Here is a 20,599-nt window from a genome sequence, read left to right as displayed (position 1 = left end):
ATGGGGGATGAATTGGTTGTCGATTACTCAAACGGGTCGGTACAACGCACATTTGCGTTTATTGAATAGTTAGTGTGTTGTACTTGCGAGTTACCGACCCATTTGACTCGTGTAGCGTCGTGTGGACTTTTTTGAAATTATCATATTGGGTCCACACTGGGCTGAGTTGGATGTTAAGTGCTTAAACAACTCTTAAACACGCGTGTTGGTGTCACCTATTGCTTCCAGGGGTAATTTGGGAATTCTTTATTCCCGGGAGTATCTAAGGGTCGGGTTGGTAAACTTAAGGCCCCGGGGGCTGTTATGAATGAGTTTGATGAGGTCGAGGCTTTAGGTAACTTGAACCATGTTAGAACGTCTCGTAGGATAAACGAGTCTTTTCAATGTCGTTAGTGATGCTTGAATGTAAACCGACAGGCGTTCGAGTTTTGGAGATACTTAGGGGTCCTCTAGCTCGTGGTGAATTCATGCCTTGTGTCAGATGAGTACATGATGCCCCATTTTACCTTTTTACGTTTTGGGCTAGCATAAGCACCCTATTACAAATTTTACCCGATTTTAATCGCTTAAACTATTTGGATGGTATTACATGGTATTATTCGTGATGGTGCATTTTGAAAGCAATGTTTCAATTATTTTCTATGCCTTAGGATATTTTAGACTCGTTTATGGTCTTATATTCCTTAAGGTTACATACATTATTTATGGTCTAGGCTCGAGGATACTATTAGGCCTAGTATTAATTTCTAGATTATCTATTATTTATGGATTGAATGTGATGACATGGTTTGGCTGGATATTTGAAGTAGATGTTTGTAAGTGTGTATGTGTGGGTAAACTGTGACCGAGTCAAATATATTACTCGGGGAAGACCCGGGGTGAGGAGGCCCGTGTTGCATATTTATGTCCCGGCGGGTCAAATATATTACTTGGGGATGACCTGGGGTGAGGAGGCCCGCCGTTCTGTTAAACAATGGTCGGGTCAAATATATTACTTGGGGAAGACCCGGGGTGAGGAGGCCCGTATCACGTGTTTGGGTATGTTAAACCGCGACCGAGTCAAATATATTACTTGGGAATGACCCGGGGTGAGGAGGCTCGTGTTGCGTGATTTTTGTTTTGTTAAACTATGACCGAGTTAAATATATTACTTGGGGATGACCCGGGGTGAGGAGGCTCGTGTTGCATGATTTTGTTTATTTTTTTGGAAACCGCGGCTGGGTTATATATATTACTCAGGAAAGACTCGGGGTGAGGAGGCCCGTGTTGCGTGTTTGATCAAGAAAAGATGTTTAATGTTTTATTTACTTATGATTTGATCAAGAAGAGTTATTTATTATTTTATTGACTTATGATTTGACCAAGGAGAGATATATATCTATTTACTTATGATTTTCTCCTATATTTTTAAACCTATGGAATTAAATTGTTTAATGAATGTTACTTATTGAAAACTTGAACTCACTCAGCTCAAGCTGACTTGTGTGTATGTTAGATTGACTTTCAGGTTAAGCATTGGAGATTACCACTTGGACGTGCTAGAGACTACTCAATTATAATATAACAGACCGTGATTGCCAACGCATCCCAGATACTAATGATATTTCAAAAAGAAACACTAATAATGATAATTCCTTCTACATATCACCAGTGCAATAGATCCTAATGAACCTCTCTAACTAGCAAACTCTTCAAACCATCTATGCACGAGAACCTCCAATCTCTCCTATATTTTGTCATTCCAACTGATGTATTATGAAAGAGAAACCCCATGTTCCCGAATCGATAGCGTACCTTGACTGGAATGGGACATACTTATCCCCAACCAGTAAATTACCACTTCTAGTAAACCCATCATGCTTGCGGGCACTGAATGACCTGGTAAAAATTTTTTTTTCATAATTATATTAATAACAACCAAAGGTCAAACGGAGTAGAAACCAGTACATTCTAATTTACATCAGATTGTTAAAGTTTATAACGGTCAAATGCTCAATTATGAAAATGTCGGAACAAAATAATTACCCAATGATGAAATCGTACCGAAATAATTGTCGTACAAGTGGGGAACCACTCATAATTGCTATAATGTGTCCTTGGATAGATAAGGATAGTACGATATTGTGTGCATAGAATCTTTTCAATACTCCATGCGAGCATCTAATAGTGTGTGCTATTCTGATATGGAGGACAACTTGGGCTATCCGTTACAATACTAACCCTTACCGGGTTAGAATTTCTTGTCACTTCGTGGCAACTCTTGATATATATACATACAGACAACAGCCTCGATTAGGCAAAATCTATGTACTATCGCTAGTGTGTAGACTCGGGAATAGATCCATGTGATATATATGTGTTATTTGAAATACCTGATTACTTGTTAATATGGTTCCTTTTGTGATAAGTTAAGTAGCGAAGTGTTGTTAATTATGGTATAACGGGTTATTGATATAGAATGGCCCCGAAGAAAACAAATACATTATCTGAGGCAGAGGTAGCCGAGATGATTGCTCGGCAGCTACATGCAATGCTTCCGACAATAGTAGCACAATTCGCTGCTGGTATTAATACAACTATGAATACAAATTAAGTGCCGAACATTAACACGGCCGTGAATACTAATCCCCCAAAAAATACTACTACAACCACAAATGCTCCCCCGATAAATACTAACACTATCGCAATTAATACTCCCCCGTTGAATACTAATGTTACTCTCGATAATGATAATCCCCCACCGAACTTGAACGATAATCATAACAACCAAAATCTCCCGCAACACAGATATCATCTTAAGAACTTCATGTTATGTAAACCTATGGATTTTAGTGGTACTGAATGTGACATTTGAGCCAAAACAAGCTACACCTCAGTACGTATTTACCGATTAAGCAAATAAACGCCTTTTGCATAACAAACGAATGATTAACCGAACGGGTCGGGTTATGACCCAGATATCTCGAGGGGGGCCATCTATAAGTGATATACGATTTATACAAGCTAAAATATTAGAAATATGGCCTTAGTTTGATAGCAAACAAGTTAAACGAAAACATGCTCGTTTAACTACCCGCTATAGATTTAAACGCGAAAGATAGTTACAAACCAAGCATTGTATCATCCGGTAAGCCGAAAAAGACTTACCAAACACTTACTTGAAATGTTTTAAGCGATCCGTGAATATATTTTTGATTTTACAAACATATAGTATGTTTTTATAATTTTACACAAAACTAGCCGAAAAACACTCGTTTTCGCGTTGTTTAACGCACCCGATAAGTTTTTCGTGCCAAAAACCGAACCCGAACTAAATTTGGACCGGGATTTTCATATTTGGGCTTGAGAAATCAGATTGTTGGGCCAAAACAGCCCAAAGGGGGCCCATAAGAAATCCCGATCAGACAGCCCAACCCACCCCCCATTCTTTTTATAAAACTTGTTTTGGAAGCTTGTTTATTCATTTTGGTTTATAAGAATTGAGGTCCAAGCAGCTGCAAGCTGATTTTCCAGAAAACCTTCAAACCCTAAGGTAAGGAGCTCAAATAAGTAGCTTTTATACTTGTTTAAACTCGTTTAATACCATAAAAACATGTCTTGGTTACTAAAAATCATTCCTAACCGTGTAAAAATCCTAAAAATGGTCCATAAACATGTTTTGATCATAAAAACGGTAAGGAACCTGTTTTGATAGTTTTTTTTTGCCATAAACACGGATTAAATGGTTGAAACGGCGTTTTACGGTTCAAAAGTTCGTTTTTGTGCACTAGCCGAAACCCTAAGTTAAGGGCTGTTATGTTGATGAAAAATTACTTGGTTTGTGATATAGGACTTGTACCTAGCTTTCTTATAAGCACAAGAACCTGAAAACTTGAATAAAAAGTCGGAAACGAGCCAAACCCGCTAAGGTAATGCCGAAACACTCGCTTACGGGCTATTTAGGTTAAGGTTGTGATGTGCATATTTTTAGTACTTGAAATTTTTCAGGGACATCAGAGACCATGTCAATGAGTCCTTGTTCATATTTGGTAATTTTTCAATTATCCGAGAATATTTGGCGAATTTATTACCGAATCGGGACGTTTATTTGGGAAAAATAGCTAAAGTACTTCAAAAATTATGAACTTTTTCTGGGAACTCATATTTTTTGTATTTTGATCACATATGAATTTTGGGATCATTTGGAGAAGTTTAAAGGTGTTTTGTTTATTTGCGTTCGTGTGAATTTTTACAGCCGAATCTGGGCTGAAAAAAAAATCGCACGAGCTTTTTACATTCTGAAATTGATACATGTTGATTTGGGACATGATTTGAGCATTCAGGAATTTTTGTGGAATTTTTGGAAATTGTATGGGGTAAACGGACGATTTTCAGGTGAAATATAGCTGATAAAATGGATTTTTATAAATTAATAAATCAGTAAATAAATTCTAGAAATATTTTTATAAAAATCTACATATTTTAATTGATAAGTGGTTAAATTTTCATAATTTAATGATTAACGGTTAATTAGTTATGCTAATTTGAATATTAAACAAATTCATTTTTTATAAAAACCGGCAAGTTTGCGACTAACGAACCTGCGGGAATATCAAAACACCAAGAGTGATCAAAAATCATATTTTTGGATTAATTAAGTAAAAACGAACTTTTTAATGAAAAACCTGGACAATCCGGATGGATTGTGCGCGTTTCTTTTTAAATCAAACTGAATAAACGGAAACGGGCCCCGTGGCTAATCCGGGACCCCAGTATGTGATCCTTCTTTATAACTTAATCATTTTATTAACCAATACATTTACCCAAGCTTATTTTCCCATAACTGTTTTCTGAATGCATAAACGAACAACTTGGCCCAGCTGGGAAAACGGGAATCTGAGCCAAGTTCAGTTCTAAGTATTAGACATTGAACAACATCACAACCTAAGCCTATTGCCACTTTCTGGGCGTTCCAGCTACACCCAAATTAGTTATACAGCCCAGATTAGTATTGAGATTATAATAATATTCAAATATTAATATTATTATAATATTGATTATAGGAACTACTTATAGCGGACCAAACAAACCACGAGCTGATACAGTACTGAATATCTACTAAACCGTGAGTTTCATGACCCCACTTTTTAAACTGTTTTACGAAATTTTGGGGTGAAAAGCATGTTTGATTACATATACATACCTGAAACATGTATTGATGTGAATTATCTAAGTGCTAACACACGAAAGTCCCCACGATCACAGTGATTAACTTCGAGCCGGTGGCTTGTGAATAGTACTATTGGTTTGACAAACCCAAACGGAATCGGCCTTGTTGCCGTGTCACATAGCGCCGTTTGCACATGACTATATTTTTACGAACCAGCTATGTAGTGTTAGACATAGCTACCGGGGCATGATGTGGGCGGAAAGGGGCCACAGTGGTTGATTGAGCGTGGGAAATGGAGGCACGCAGCACGAACAGTTCAGGCTTCACTGTAGCTTAGCATAATTACATCGCATACATCATTTACATACATACGTACTTATTTCATGATTACAAGTGTTGACTTGTGAATACTCATTACTGTTTTCTTGAAACTCACCAACTCTAGTAGTTGACCCGTTTTAAACTGCTTTTCAGGTGTACCTAAATTTGAATGATTTGGTGACCTGTTACTTGTCTGAGGTGTGTGGTTGATGCTACGTTAATAGAAGCAAGGGCGATAGTAGTAAAAAATGTATAGTTAACGAACTAGTTTTGTTTGTATCGCCTAGACTGTAAAACAATGATAGAACGAAGAAGAAATGTAATATATTGTAAATTAGTTTGTAATGTTTCTTTATAAACAATGTGTTGATATCAGAGGTGTCTGTTACATTCCCGTTTTATGCTTCCGCATTGTGCTAGTCGGGGTGTGACACTGAATGACCAAATTGACTGGTAAGGTGGATCGAAAAGACTGAATCTATCATTAATATCATTAATTGTCCACTAGACTGTATTGTCAAATTTATTACTTCTACGTTTGTGGACCACGTGCTAATGTGGTGGAATACTGTTGTGCTAATTCGGGGACAAGAGACAACCAATCATATGTCTTGGGCAGAACTTAAAAATCTTATGATAGAACACTTTTGCCCGATAAATGAAATTCAGAAATTAGAACAAGAACATTGGAATTTAGAAATGAAAGGTGCATATCATTTGAAGTATACCTACCGCTTTAACGAACTGGCTCACCTAGTCCCATGGTTAGTTACCCCAGAATCTAAATGTACTGAACGCTACCTTTGGGGTTTAGCCTGCGAAGTAAGGAGTCTGATTAATTCAGCCGGGCCCCACAACTTTCGAAAATGCCGTGTTACAAGCCAGCATTGTAACTTCTGATTTGGTTAGAAGTGGGATGTTGAGAATGTCTGGAGATTCGTCTGGTACAAAACGAACCGAGTCTGGGATGAGAGTACAAGGAAGACAACCGAATAAACATGCACGCCTGACAATACAAAATTATGCTATGATCAGTTACAATGTAAAGCAAGATAAGTATAACGGGCCTTTGCCAAGGTGTGGCGAATGTGGTTATCATCATATCGGTGAATGTCGAACAAATGTATGTCACAAATGTGAGAAGGTTGGGCACTATGCCCGAAATTGTAGAACCATTATGAATACTATAAACCAACCAACCCAATTTCACAATTTACAGCTACCGCAACCTCAACCAATCCAACAACAACCAATCTACCAAAACAAGCCCATATTAAACCGTTACGCCTGTTATGAATGTGGTAGTGTGGAACACATCAAGAAAGACTGCCCTAAATGGAATCCAATTGCAATGGGAAGACAAACGCAAGGACCAGCATCGACGTACAACTCGACTAGAGGTCACGTATTGTGAATAAATCAGATGGAACAAGTGTAGTAGCAGGTATGTTCTTAGTTCTACCTAATATACTTTAGCTTTATTTACTACGGGCACTGATAGACATTTCGTTCCTACAAATTATTACCTTTGAGAAGTATACCGGATAATAAAATAGCAAATCTTAATACGATAGAAACCACCAAAGGTTAGACTATAAATACTAACCATACTATTCGAAAAACTGCCATCTTAACTTAAACAACTAGCTATTCCCTGTCAATGCACTCCCAGTGGAAGTGAGGAGTTGTTATGTAATAGTCAGTATGGACTAATTAATTGAGTACGAACGGAAGTTATATATGGAGATAGAATTGTTATACTACCTCTTCCAAATAAAGAAGTGATCCGGTACACGGAACCTAGTACCATAATGCTTTTTGCATCCCATCTTGAGGAATATATTAAAACAAGTTAAATAAGAGGCAATAAAGATCGAATGGAATTGTTAAACAATTATAATTGTGAAAACGAATAAATTCTTTACTACAATGACCGAAACTTGAACTTCAAGCTTTTATAGCCTCAATAACCGGGTGATGAACAAAGAAAAGTCAAGCCAGATATTCTGTTAGACGGAGTACTATTGTAAAGACGCAAGGGAAATTTATGAAGGAACTGGTATGAGAAAAATAAAAAGTTAAGGTGAAATACTAAAGATCCTCGGGGACGTTACAACAGTTTGAAATACCTCATTGGAAGAAGGGAACAAACCACAATGGACCTCTTAACACATGTTCCTGAAACATCCCGAGAAAGCAATGCAAGCTGAATGATAGTTCGCTGACTAATCCACTCCGAATACTTTCTTCTTATTTGTAACAACTATCCAACTGAAGAACTCGCCTTAACAAAATTTTATCTTTGGTAAGTTGTTTATGAAACTTTAGATCCCTAGTTGACCTGAGCACGGTCTGTAATCCTCTAACAAATAACCAAACCAAATAAACTATTCAAACATTAGAGGAAAGTGAGACCGGTAATTCCAATTCTGATACATTAACAGTCATCGTCATATTATACAAGCGGTTATATACTACATTATACGAGCAAGAATATAAATTGCCACCTTATTCAGTTGAGAATTGGCTACATCCAATATACAAAATCCGATTCGATTTCGGAAACCATAAATAAAGGTCGTAATATTAAAATCAAACTGAAAGCCGCTTGAGGCTAACTAGAGGACTTTACTGATATATGTGAAAAGGTGACGATTCTTGAAGGATATTAGTTGAGTTAATGAAACCGAAGACTTAACTTGAAAATACATGGAACTGTACAAAATTGCCTCGAAGGTCAACCCCATAACGCATTAAACAAAATTATCTCATTCCCGATATTTTAGATATATCGAATCAGAACGAGTGCCTTACTGACATGGCGGATGTAGTACCACCATAAAACTTTTAAGCAAACTAAACTCTATAAAGGAACCCATGAAAATGTTGAGCGGGGAAAAATCAAACAGTTACGGCACAACAAAATTTTACTAGATAAAGTTCGGTGGGATCCACAACGGGAAATCAAGCATGTTCGAAAACAAAAGAACGAAATCCGAAACAAATAGTTATAAACTTTGCCCTAAAGGGGCGTAACTGGTTTAATGAATTTCAGGAATGAAATTTCTTAAGTGGGGAATCGCGACAATATCGAATATGTCTTAGTATTCGTTTATCGAATAAGCGATTAACCGCTTATTGCGTAGCGAGCAAACGATTAACAGAACGAGTCTGGTTATGACCCAGATATCCCGTGGGGCCATCTATAAGTGATATACGTTTAATATACGCCAGTATATTGATATTATGGCCTTAGTATGATAGCAAACCAGTTAAACGAAATCATACCCGTTTAACTACCAGCTATGGATTTAAACGTGAAAGGTATTTACGAAACAAGCATTGTATCATCCGTTAAGCCAAAAAAAGGTTTACCAAACACTTGTTGGGGATGTTTTAAGTGATCCGTGAAAATATTTTCGATTTTTACAAACAAATACTACGTTTTTATAAATTTACACAAAAATAGCCGAAAAACACACGTTTGTGCACTGTTTGTCGTACCCGATATATTTTTCGCACCAGAAACCAAACCCGAAATAAATTTAGACTCAGCATTTCACGTTTGGGTACGTAAATCAAGAAAAGTGGGCCAAATGGGCCCAAAAGGGGGCCCAACAAGCCCAGCCCGCTAAAGTTGAAAAAAAAAACTCTAATATTATTATATTGTTGTTTTCTTTATAAATAAACAACTTGGATATTTGATGTGCTAAAAGTAGTTATAAATTTATTAACTAAAATTACGCTAATCTAGACACTAAATAATAATTCTAGACTCTTAACTTAACTAAAACTACTAACCGGCAAATGAACCGGTCGACTCTAGTACAGCTAAGTAAGTCCGGATGTCGAACCCACGAGACTCTTTTAATTACGTAAACTAGCTAATTAGACTTAACTACAGATACAACTATTTATTTATATTATTTTAAGGGAGATTTACTAAAAACTAATATTAAATTAATCACTAAGGCTAAAAGACGACTTAAACCTAGACTTAATTCAAATGATGACAAACAACCACCTATGCTAGAATCCCTAATGTATCAATTATTAAATAGTTGGAAAATGCTAAGTTATGGAACTGGGATCTTAAATTATTCACTTAAAGAAAATCCGAACAGGACCCCTGATCCTTCTCAAGAAGACACCTATGGATCTCTATTAAGCTCTTAAAAACACCAGTTAATCAGAATCACTTACGGTCGCTAATTATTTTATGACAAGTACCTCTATAAGAAATCCTACCTTACAGCGCGGAAATCAAAGGTAGTTAAAAGTATTCACTCGACTAGATAAACGAGGCTGAAAAATCAAACCTAGACGGAATCCTTACGAAGAACTAAATCTAGCAATCTTAAACAACCAAGACTTATCATATAATATATCACCTCTCAGCTATTTACGTTAGTAGCACACTTAGGTCTATTTAATTTATTAATATTGTTACTATGGCTTTAATGCATATCAACCACAAACTAGTCAAAAACACATAGTAGATGACCTAACAGAATCCTATTATATGAAACAGTCACCAAGGAAACTGTGAAACAATAAAATTCACTAAACAATCCTAAGCACACATATACATCAAATGAATAACAATAAACCTCTTACTTAATCATAAACTATAAACAAAAGCAAAATCCAAACTAAAATCCAACGTTAACAAAAGTTAATCATAAACCTAGGTGGTCTAGAGTTTAGCCAACAACCATACTCATGAACAAACCAAAATAAATAAATTCAAATAATGATTTCATAACGAAAACAATAATTTCGAACCGAATAATAAGGATGTTTGGAAGAGTAGGTGTTAAACCCTAACGCTCTCTGCTCGGACCTAAGGCTTTTTTTCCGATATAATAGATGTTGCTCCAAAAACCCTTAGCCTTCCAAACAAAACCTTTTTGTCCAACTCTTCTGTTGGCGGATCTCCTAAGAAAATAACAATATTGGCGTCCCACCTGGGAAACCCCCCAACGATCTGTTCCTTCTCCAAATCATATCTATATATATAGCCTTTTAGTTTCTTGTTTTATAATCTATTGATTGTGGGCCCCACAAGATGAGTCCATATATTTGGCCCAACATAATTTCTTTTTATTTCCGTAGCTGACTCCCTATGCGTAACACAACATGCTTAACTTCATTGGATGTTTATGAGTTTTCAACTTATTTAGTTGGTCAGTAAATGATTCAAAGGCATGCATCACGTTACTGTTATTCAAAACAAACATGCTTAGTTTTTTAGTATTAAATATTTAAACACTCAATTGTGTTTTTTTTTCAAATTATTGTTAATATCAATTAATATTGTTATCAAATTACGAGATGAATAATAATTATAATATTAGTAATATATAAAACCCATTCAAATTGAATATTCACTTGTTGCTCAAAAGCATAGTAAACACACTCCATTTTAGCTCGTTGTCTTTTAAAACATTATAAACCCACATATGAATCAATTAATAATAGCATTCCATAAAAACCTAACTCAAATGCGCTTAAAAGTGTATGAAATATTTATATAATAACATGTATATTTTAGACCACATCAATATTTTTGGCCATATTTTTCCAGAATCTAGACCCATCCCCTACTGTTCTTACTCAAGCACATTAAACCCTAAGGTAAAAAACTTATTTAATCAACTTTTATGCATGATTAATCATGTTTAATATCATATAAACATAGTTTGATTACCAAAAATCATTCCTAACAATGAAAAAAATCATAAAAAATGGTCCAAAAAGATGCTTTGATCAAACACATGGTTAGGAATCAGAATCGTACTCTTTTTTGGCCATAAACACAGATTATAGGGTTTAAACGAGGTTTTTACGGTTCAAAAGTTCGGTTTAGAAACCTAACCAAAACCCTAACTTTCATGGCTGGTCTCTTAATGATACATGCTTGGTTTGTGATATAGGACCTGTACTTAGCTTATATAGAAGCACGAGAACCCAGAAATTGGATTAAGGGAGCGAAAACGATCGAAAACCGCAAAGGTAATGCCGAAACATTCGATTATGGGCTGTTTAGGTTAAGGTTTTGATGAGCATATTTTATGGTCATGAAATTTTGCAGGGACATCAGGGACCATGTCATTGAGTTCTTGTCCAAATTAGGTAATTTTTCGACCAACCGAGAATATTTGGCGAATTTATTACCGATTTGAGGCGTTTATTTGATAAAAATACTTAAAATGCTTGAAAAATTATGAAAATTTATAGGGAACTCAGATTTGTAATAATATGATGACATATGGAATTTGGGGTCATTTAAAAAACCCTAGGTATGTTTTGTGCATTTGCGTTCATCCGGATTTTTATAGTCATTTTTGGCTCGAAAATGATATTTGGCTAGATTATTAGCTTCTGGAATTGTTACAAGTTATTTTTGGAACTGTTTTGGTCACTCAGGAATTTTGGCGGATTTTTTGGAAATCATTTGGTATAAACGGATTATTTTCGGGCTAATTATAGCACATAAAATGATTTTTTTATAAATTTATAAATCAGTAAATAATTCCATAAATATTTTTATTAAAATGTACATATTTTATTTGATAAGTTTCTAAATTTTCATGATCTAATGATTAACGGATAATTAATTGTGCTAATTTGAATATTAAGCAAATTTAATTCAGACGAAAACCGGCAAGTTCGTGATTAATGAACCTGTTAAAATATCAGAACATCAAGAGTGATCAAAAAGCATATTTTCGGATTAATTATGTAAAAAGAATTTTTGTGAGAAATCCGGACAATTTGGATAGATTGGGCGCCTTTTTCTCCAAATCAAACTGAATAAACAGAAACGAGCCCCGTTGCGAATCCAGACCCCTAATACGTGATCTTTCTTTATAACTTAATCATTTTATCAACCAACAAGTTTACCCAAGTTTACTTCCCCATAATTGTTTTCCAAACGCATAAACGAGCAACTTGGTACAGCTGGTGAAACGGGAAAACTGAGCCAAGTTCGATTTTAAACATCTAACATTGAACAACATCACAATCTAAACCTACTGACACTTTCTGGGTGTTACAACCACACCCAAACTAGCTATACATCCCAGCTTAGTATAAAGATTATAATAATATTAAAATATTAATATTATTGTAATATTAACTATATGGACTAAGTGATAGCAAAGGAAACAGACCCGAGCTAACCTCGCACTGAGTGCCTACAAAACCGTGAGTTTCATAACCCTTCTTTTCAAACTGTTTACGAACTTTTTTGGGGTGAAAAGCATAGTTACATACGTTATCTATCTGGAAATGGTTCAGGAAATAAATTACCTGAACATTTACACAAAAAAAGTCCCAACGAACATAACGATTGATTACGTGCGAATGAATGCTAAATAGTATTGTTGAATGACAAATTAAGTAGATATGGCACGAATACCAAAACATAACGAAATTACGCGTGAAAACACATTTTTATATATATGATGTGTACTGTTAAACATAACGTGGTCTGTAACGGCCATAGGTGAATAACATGGTCTGTAACGGCCATGGATGAATAACGTGGTCTGTAAAGGCCATGGGTGAATAACGTGGTCTGTATTGGCCATGGATGAATAATGTGGTCTGTGATGAACATGGGGCTATTGTGGGCGGAAGAGGGGCCACAATAGTACTAAACTAAAGTTGAGTATGGCCTATGAGCCAAGTTCTGCTGAAACTTAATAAACTAAAGTTGAGTATGGCCTATGAGCCAAGTTCTGTTGAAGCTTAATAAACTAAAGTTGAGTATGGCCTATGAGCCAAGTTCCGCTGAAACTTAATAAACTAAAGTTGAGTATGGCCTATGAGCCAAGTTCTGTTGAAGCTTAATAAACTAAAGTTGAGTATGGCCTATGAGCCAAGTTCTGCTGCAACTTAATAAACTAAAGTTGAGTATGGCCTATGAGCCAAGTTCTGCTGCAACTTAATAAACTAAAGCTGAGAATGGCCTGTGAGCCAAGTTCTGCTGTAACTAAACAAACTAACTTGATTATGACAAGAATTCTAATATAGTAATGTGATTATGCGTATTGTGGGCGGATAGGGAGCCACAGTGTTTGGTGATACGTGCTAAATATTATATGTGTATGTGTGTCTATATACATGTAATGTGAATAGGCGCAGGAAATACTATGTGTAGAAAATTACTAATTATTTGTGTGTACACTGTGTAATGTTTGAGTTTACGTGGAATCATTGTGGGCGGAAGGAGGGCCACATTGGTTGATGTTATGAGAAACCGTTGTGGGCGGAAGGGGGGCCACAATGGTTGATTAAACACGGAATTTGGAAGCACGTAATACGAACAAACAGTCACGACTTTATCGTAATTTCGAATTCATATTATAAACTTACATGTCTGCATATGTACACACAGAGACACAGCTGTACATATATACAAATGAAAATACATTTTTATATATGCGCGTACATACAACTATGATCGTGTGGTACGCAGAACTGATTTCGTTAAAACTTATGAAACTTACCAACTATTCGTAGTTGAGCGTTTTAAACATGCTTTCACGTAATAAGAAAGGTGGAATAGATTGCATATATGTTTTGTGTTCGGATTGTGAACGATGCTGTGAACATTTGAGTTAGAAGTACAGTAGTTGAAGAGGAGTTAGTTTGGATTATATCACCTAGTCTGTAAAAGATGTTATAACAATGTAATATATTGTAAATTAGCTAGTAATGTTTTTTTATAAACAATGTATTTGATACCAGTTGTATCTGGTACATTTCTGTTTTACGCTTCCACATATCGCTCAACGGGGTATGACAGGTTATGCCCTTCGGGCTAACCAATGCACCCGCGGTATACATGGACCTCATGAACCGCGTATGCAAACCTTATCTAGATAAATTCGTGTTTGTCTTGCGTGTTATTATTGTCGCTTCATTCTTAATTTTTTCAAGATCGCTTTGCCTCTAACGGCTTTAACTCATAAGGAAAAACCTTATGAGCGGGGACCAAAGTAAGATGAAGCTTTCCAATCAATTGTATGCTCTGCAATGCACCGATCCTTACACTTCCCGAGGGCAATGAAGAGTTTGTTGTCTATTGCGATGCTTCGAATCAAGGCTCGGTTGTGTCTTTATGCAATGATCTAAAGTTATCGCTTACGCTTCACGACAGCTTAAGATTCATGAAAGGAATTATAAGACGCACAATCTCGAACTCGGTGTTGTCGTATTCGAGTTGAAAATTGGGAGACACTACCTTTAGGACACTAAATGTGTGGTATTCACCGACCACAAGAGTCTTCAAAATATTTTCAACAAAAAGGATCTAAACATGCGGCAACGACGACGGCCCGAATTACTTATTGATTACGACTGCCTGGTAAAGTTAACGTTGTGGCCGACGCTCTTATTCGAAAGACCCATGCAAAATCGATTCTACTTCATAGCGTGACAGTTCAAACCGATCTCCAACTTTGTATCTTTGAAGACCAACATATCTCTGTCACCGAGGGTAATATGTACGACAAAATGCCCTGTGGCGCCGAGCTTCAACTCGAAACTAAGGGTGATGGTTTGTTGTGTTACTTTAATCGGTTGTGGGTTTATAATCGTGACGATCTTCGTACATTCGTCGTGGATGAAGCTCATAAGTCTCATTATTCCATTAATCTCGGTGCGGATAAGATGTATTTCGACCTACGGTCTACTTCTGGTGGCCATGTATGAAGAAAGACATTGCGTCATAAGTTGCAAAATGCCTTACTTACGCTAAAGGTAAGGCCTAGCATCAACGACCATCCGGTTTGCTCGTGCAACCGCACATTCCTATTTGGAAATGGGAAGATGTAACCATGGATTTCGTGTTTAAACTCCCGACAACTCGAAGCCGCCATGACGGTATTTGGGTTATTGTCGACCGTTTAACTAAGTCCGCTCACTTCATTCCGATTAGTGAAAGTTCTCGACTGATCAGCTCGCTCAAATTTATGTTCAGCGTATTATTTGTCGTCATGGTGTACCTTTGCATATCATCTCCGATCGTGATAGCCGATTTACTTCACACTTCTTGTCATCTATTCAAACCGCGTTGGGAACTCAATTGGATCTCAGCACAGCCTATCATCCTCAAACCGATGGGTAATCCAAGCGAACGATTCAAACACTCGAATATATGCTTAGATCATGTGTCATGGACTTTGGTGGAAACTGGGATTCTCACCTTCATTTGATTGAGTTTTCTTACAATAATAGCTTTCAACCAAGTATCGGTATGGCTCCTTTCGAAGAACTCTATGGTCGTAAATGTTGTTTCCCTATCTGTTGGAGTGAGATTGGTGAAACCCAAATCACCGGTCCTAAACTTGTTCAAGAGACTACTGATCGAATCGCCCAAATTCGACAAAAGTCTCTTAGCCGCTCGTAGCCGTCAAAAGAGTTACGATGATAACCGACCATGACCCCTCGAGTTTAATGTTGGCGACCGTGTTCTTCTCAAGGTATCCCCTGTGGTTCATTTTGGCAAGAAAGGTAAACTGTCTTCCCGATATGTTGGACCTTTCAAGATTTTCAAACGTGTTGGTAGCGTGGCTAATACTCTCGAGCTTCCGCAAGAAACTTAAAATATTCATTTGGCATTTCACGTTTCAAACCTCAAGAAATGTTTAGCCGAGGGAAATCTCCACAAATCACTCGATGAAGTGCGTATCAATGAAACAATGCACTTCGTTGAGAAATCGGTGGAAATCTTGGATCGCAAAGACAAAGAAACCAAACGTAGCCGTATACCCTTGGTAAAGGTTTGATGGGATCAAAACGTGGTGCTGAATTCACTTGGGAGGGAAGACCATATGCGAACTAAGTATCCTCATCTTTTTTATACGGATTCTTCTACTTAATTTCGAGACGAAATTTTCAAAAGTAAGGAATGTTGTGACATCCGTCAATTTTGATTTGTATTTGAATTTGTGTTCGTTAACTCGACCCGTTGGGTCGTTTCGATGTAATTTCTATGACTTATCGTTAATAAATTTCAAACCCAATGATTCAAGTATATTAGTCATTCATTTTCTATTATTTCCAAGCTATTAACGAATTTTCGAAGGTTTAAAAGTTTATTAAATTTACTCGATTCACAAACTATCAGGTTTATTATGTAAATATACATTTTCGAAGTTCGAGGTTCTTATTGTAAATATAATCTTTAATCTTTGATTAAAAGAAATATAAACTAGAGGGACTAATTTTGTATCATTAATTTAAATCAGTTTTAAAGAAAATTTATGAGTTCAGGGTTAATGTTGTAAATATACTTTAATTTAAAAGTTAATAGAAATGAAAACTTGAGGGACTTCTTTTGAAAATGTCATTTAAAATATAATAAATTAATATTAAAAGCACCCAGCAGCCACCCCATCCCTTCCTTCTCGTTTTTCTGGAACGGCTGCCGCCGGCGAGGTATTGGTTTTTCCAGCGAGTTTAAAAATAAATCAAAACGCAGTATTATTACAATTTAAAGCTCAAAACACCCTTCTCCACTAATGGCAAATTTAATCAAACGGTAATAATTCTCATTAGCATCGAATAATGATTGGAATTAATACCAAAATGGTCGGATTTTGAATGAAATGCAATAACGAACATTTATCGTCCAACGACTCGATTGTGAGCATAAATAGATGATACTTTACAGTGTAAACTTGCTCATATCAACGTATTTCCCTAAAACTATCTCCAACTATTCTTAATTCCGGCCAAGAAAGCTTTTCCAACGAGTTGTCCGTTCACCATCACCAAGGACCTTTTCCAAGTAATTAAACTAGGGTTATTGTTCGTTTTTATCAACATAATAAAAGCCCCAACATAATTCAATCAAACATGGAACCAATTTAGAGAATTGAATATATAGGGTTTTGTATTGTAGAAGGTGAACTTGACTTATATATATATATATATATATATATATATATATATATATATATATATATATATATATATATATATATATATATATATAATTGTTTTCATTTATAAACTAAATTGGTAATCTAGAGCAGTGGTTAGTTTATCTGGCTGCAAACAGAAGGACAGGGTTCGAAACCCCGGTCAGGTCCCTAGTATTTGTTTCATTTTTTTAAAACCAGTTTTTTAAGTATAATAAATAAATTAATTAATTAAAAATCATAATAATTCAAATAAAATTTATTTAAACCAAATCAATTTTATAAATTAAATATAAATTACATCTCACCATTTACCTATAAAAACCAATTTTCAAACTCAATAACTCACTAATTTTAATACGCTCATTAATCAAAAACCATTAAAACTTTAATCGTTTAGTTTATACGTTAAACTATTTAAGTTAGTTTAACTTGTAAACCTTAATCCGTTCCTTGCAAATGTCACATTTCTCGTGTTACATTAAGTATTAATCAAATAACATTAAAATAATATTAAACCATTAAAAATTCCGTTAAAACATAAAATATTATTAAAATAATCAAATGCTTTAAAATTAGTAAAAATTATAATAAAAGAGTATATATTCCCAACAAAATTGTACTGTAATTAGTGCCAATTATTCCGTTATTTAGTGTTAAATATTCGTATATTTTATTTTTAGTTCGTGAGGTTCAATCGTAGCATTCGTATATTAAATTAATGAAATGCTTTAAAACCGACTTATTTGACGCATCTTCGGCTTTTATTTTATTTTCGCTTCATATCAAAGGTGAGTTTCTCACACCCCCTTTATAAACGTTTTTATATCTTTGGGGGTAGCATATGTGTTTTATTACCAATTTAAAGAATTTGAGTCCGCTTACAAACTACAATTCACTATATGGACTTGTGTATTACTTGATTACTTGCACGTCGTAGCCTCAATAAGTATGATCATACGCTCCCCTTTGCACTCAGGATCATTTTTTTATGAGTGGAAAAGGGCCGCATTATCCGAGTACGTTGGTTCTTACTAACTGGAAAGGACCTTACTTGCACGTTTATCCCAGTACGTTGGTTGATACCAACTGGGAAGGACCTTATTTGCTCGTTTATCACTTGTTCATGAATTGCATGGTTTTTATATATTTATTTTAAACTATGGGAACTCGCCAACTATTCATATAGTATTATTTTTTGCATATGCTATAGGTACAGTTATCCGAGGTTGAAAAGCTTTGAAGACATTAGAATTAGGTTAAAATAATAAATGGATAAGTTGATTTAGTTTCGTTATTAAATGTATTTCCTTGCTTTGAACTTATCTATTTGAGATTCTAAATAAATTAATGATAATATTGTCACATAGTAGTGTCACGTGTGCTTGAACAATCTGTATGTCGTACTCGGACGTTTCCACTCAAGCCGGGGTGTTACAGCTCACAATAAGCTCACATATTTGTTTTTTATCAAATGAAAACTTTTTTAAGGAGGTCACCAATCATAGTAGTATCCCCACTCGGGCATGTTTAACTGTAAAGCTCTTCAGTTATCTACAACCGCTGCACCCAAAACTTGCTAGTGATGAGATTTAGTATTGCTTGTGAATCCAATATCTCACATGTCCACGACCGACATGAGATTTATCTAGTGTGATACACATTGTGTCTATAGAAATGATAAACTTATCTTTATGTAATCAAGGTTGTAGGGTGAATTCGGTTGTACTAATAATCGTTAACCGACATTATTCAACAACGTCTTTATCCCTCGGAATTTCAAAGCTTCTTTTGTCGATATTGTATCTAGCTCCACCCTCCAAGCAAAATAATTCACTTTTAAGGGTACCTGATTATTCCATGAGAATACCCATTGTAGTTTATTGGCACCTTGAATTTTTCCAAGTCGCACCTAACGTTGCTTGTGTTGAATGCTTCCACCTTGTCATCTATGACCCACACCTAGCTATCCCTATTCTCGTTAACACACATCCTATTCAAGCGGGCCATAATACATCTCACATTTGACCATTCAGAGTCGGGGTTCGGTTTCCTAGCCCATTTCCATGACCACAACACCGAATACCTAACCTGCTCATAGCAATCCTATACCATAGCCCATTCATTATGAGGTCCTATGTCTTAGTGTATAATATTGTATTGATTGTAAAATAATATTATTGGAATAGATTATTTGTATTCCCTTATTTATGTCATATGTATTGTAAATACATATCTCCATAAATTGGAATGAGAAGATACGAATTACAATCCTTTACATGGTATCATGCCATAAACCCTAGCCACCATACACACGCCGTCACTGACTTCGGTCAACGCCGCCTCACCTAGTCCTTTTTCTTTCATCTTTAGAGCCCTCAATCTCTCTCGCACTCTCTCCTGTTCATCATGGGTGACGATACGAAGACGGCTGCAGATAAAACCGGTGCTCTACATCCCATTTATATGGTAACCAACATCCAACAACGTGTTCGCACACTGGATGGTACCAAGTTAACCTATTCATCTTGGGATAAACTCTTCCAACTTCATGCTCATGGGTATGATGTTTTAAATCACATTGACGACACCGTCACCCCGAAGAAAACCGATCCATCTTATGCTACATGGGTTAAAATTGATTCCATTGTTCTACAATGGATTTATGCAACCATCTTAGATATCTTGCTTGAAAGTATCCTCAAGACAGAATATACTGCTCTCGAAGCCTGGAATCGACTCAAGAGAATCTTCTTCACCAAGAAAGGACCTCGAGCTGCTGCACTTGAAACGGAATTTTGTAGTTTAAAACTTCAAAATTTTCTGTCCATTGAAGCCTATTGTCAACAAATCAAAGAGGTCAGTAATCAATTGTCTGATGTTGGGATACACATGAATGACAAGTGTTTGGTTATCCAACTTGTCAATGGTCTTCTGTTTGAGTACGATGCCACCGAGTTATTCATTAATCAAGCCATGCCCACTTAAGAGAAGGCATGCGGCATGCTTGACTCCGATCATTGGAGAAAATGTGCCCGAGATCAATATTCCACTGTTGTTGCTACGGTGGATGCACCACAAACCCAACATAACCATAGCTCTAATCGCCAATATAACCCTAGAGGTTCATGTCGTGGACAGAACTCTGGATTCAATCCACGTGGTAACTCAGACCAGGCACCTCATGGTGACC

The 20,599-nt window shown here is 36.0% G+C and overlaps 1 protein-coding gene across 1 annotated transcript; it reads left to right on the top strand.

Annotated features, from left to right (window-relative positions):
* The first annotated feature begins 19,815 nt into the window (after nucleotides 1-19,815).
* On the top strand, nucleotides 19,816-20,394 carry LOC143580189 (uncharacterized). Its single transcript, XM_077063286.1, has one exon. The coding sequence runs from the start codon at nucleotides 19,816-19,818 to the stop codon at nucleotides 20,392-20,394; it is 579 nt and encodes a 192-aa protein (XP_076919401.1).
* Nucleotides 20,395-20,599: the final 205 nt, after the last annotated feature.

Source organism: Bidens hawaiensis, unplaced genomic scaffold, assembly GCF_021521415.1.
Source record: "Bidens hawaiensis isolate Kalapana, Puna unplaced genomic scaffold, B.hawaiensis_p1.1 tig00001463_1, whole genome shotgun sequence".
Lineage (NCBI taxonomy): Eukaryota > Viridiplantae > Streptophyta > Magnoliopsida > Asterales > Asteraceae > Bidens > Bidens hawaiensis.
Note: the sequence above shows the minus strand (reverse complement) of the source record. Positions and strands in the feature narration are given on the sequence as shown.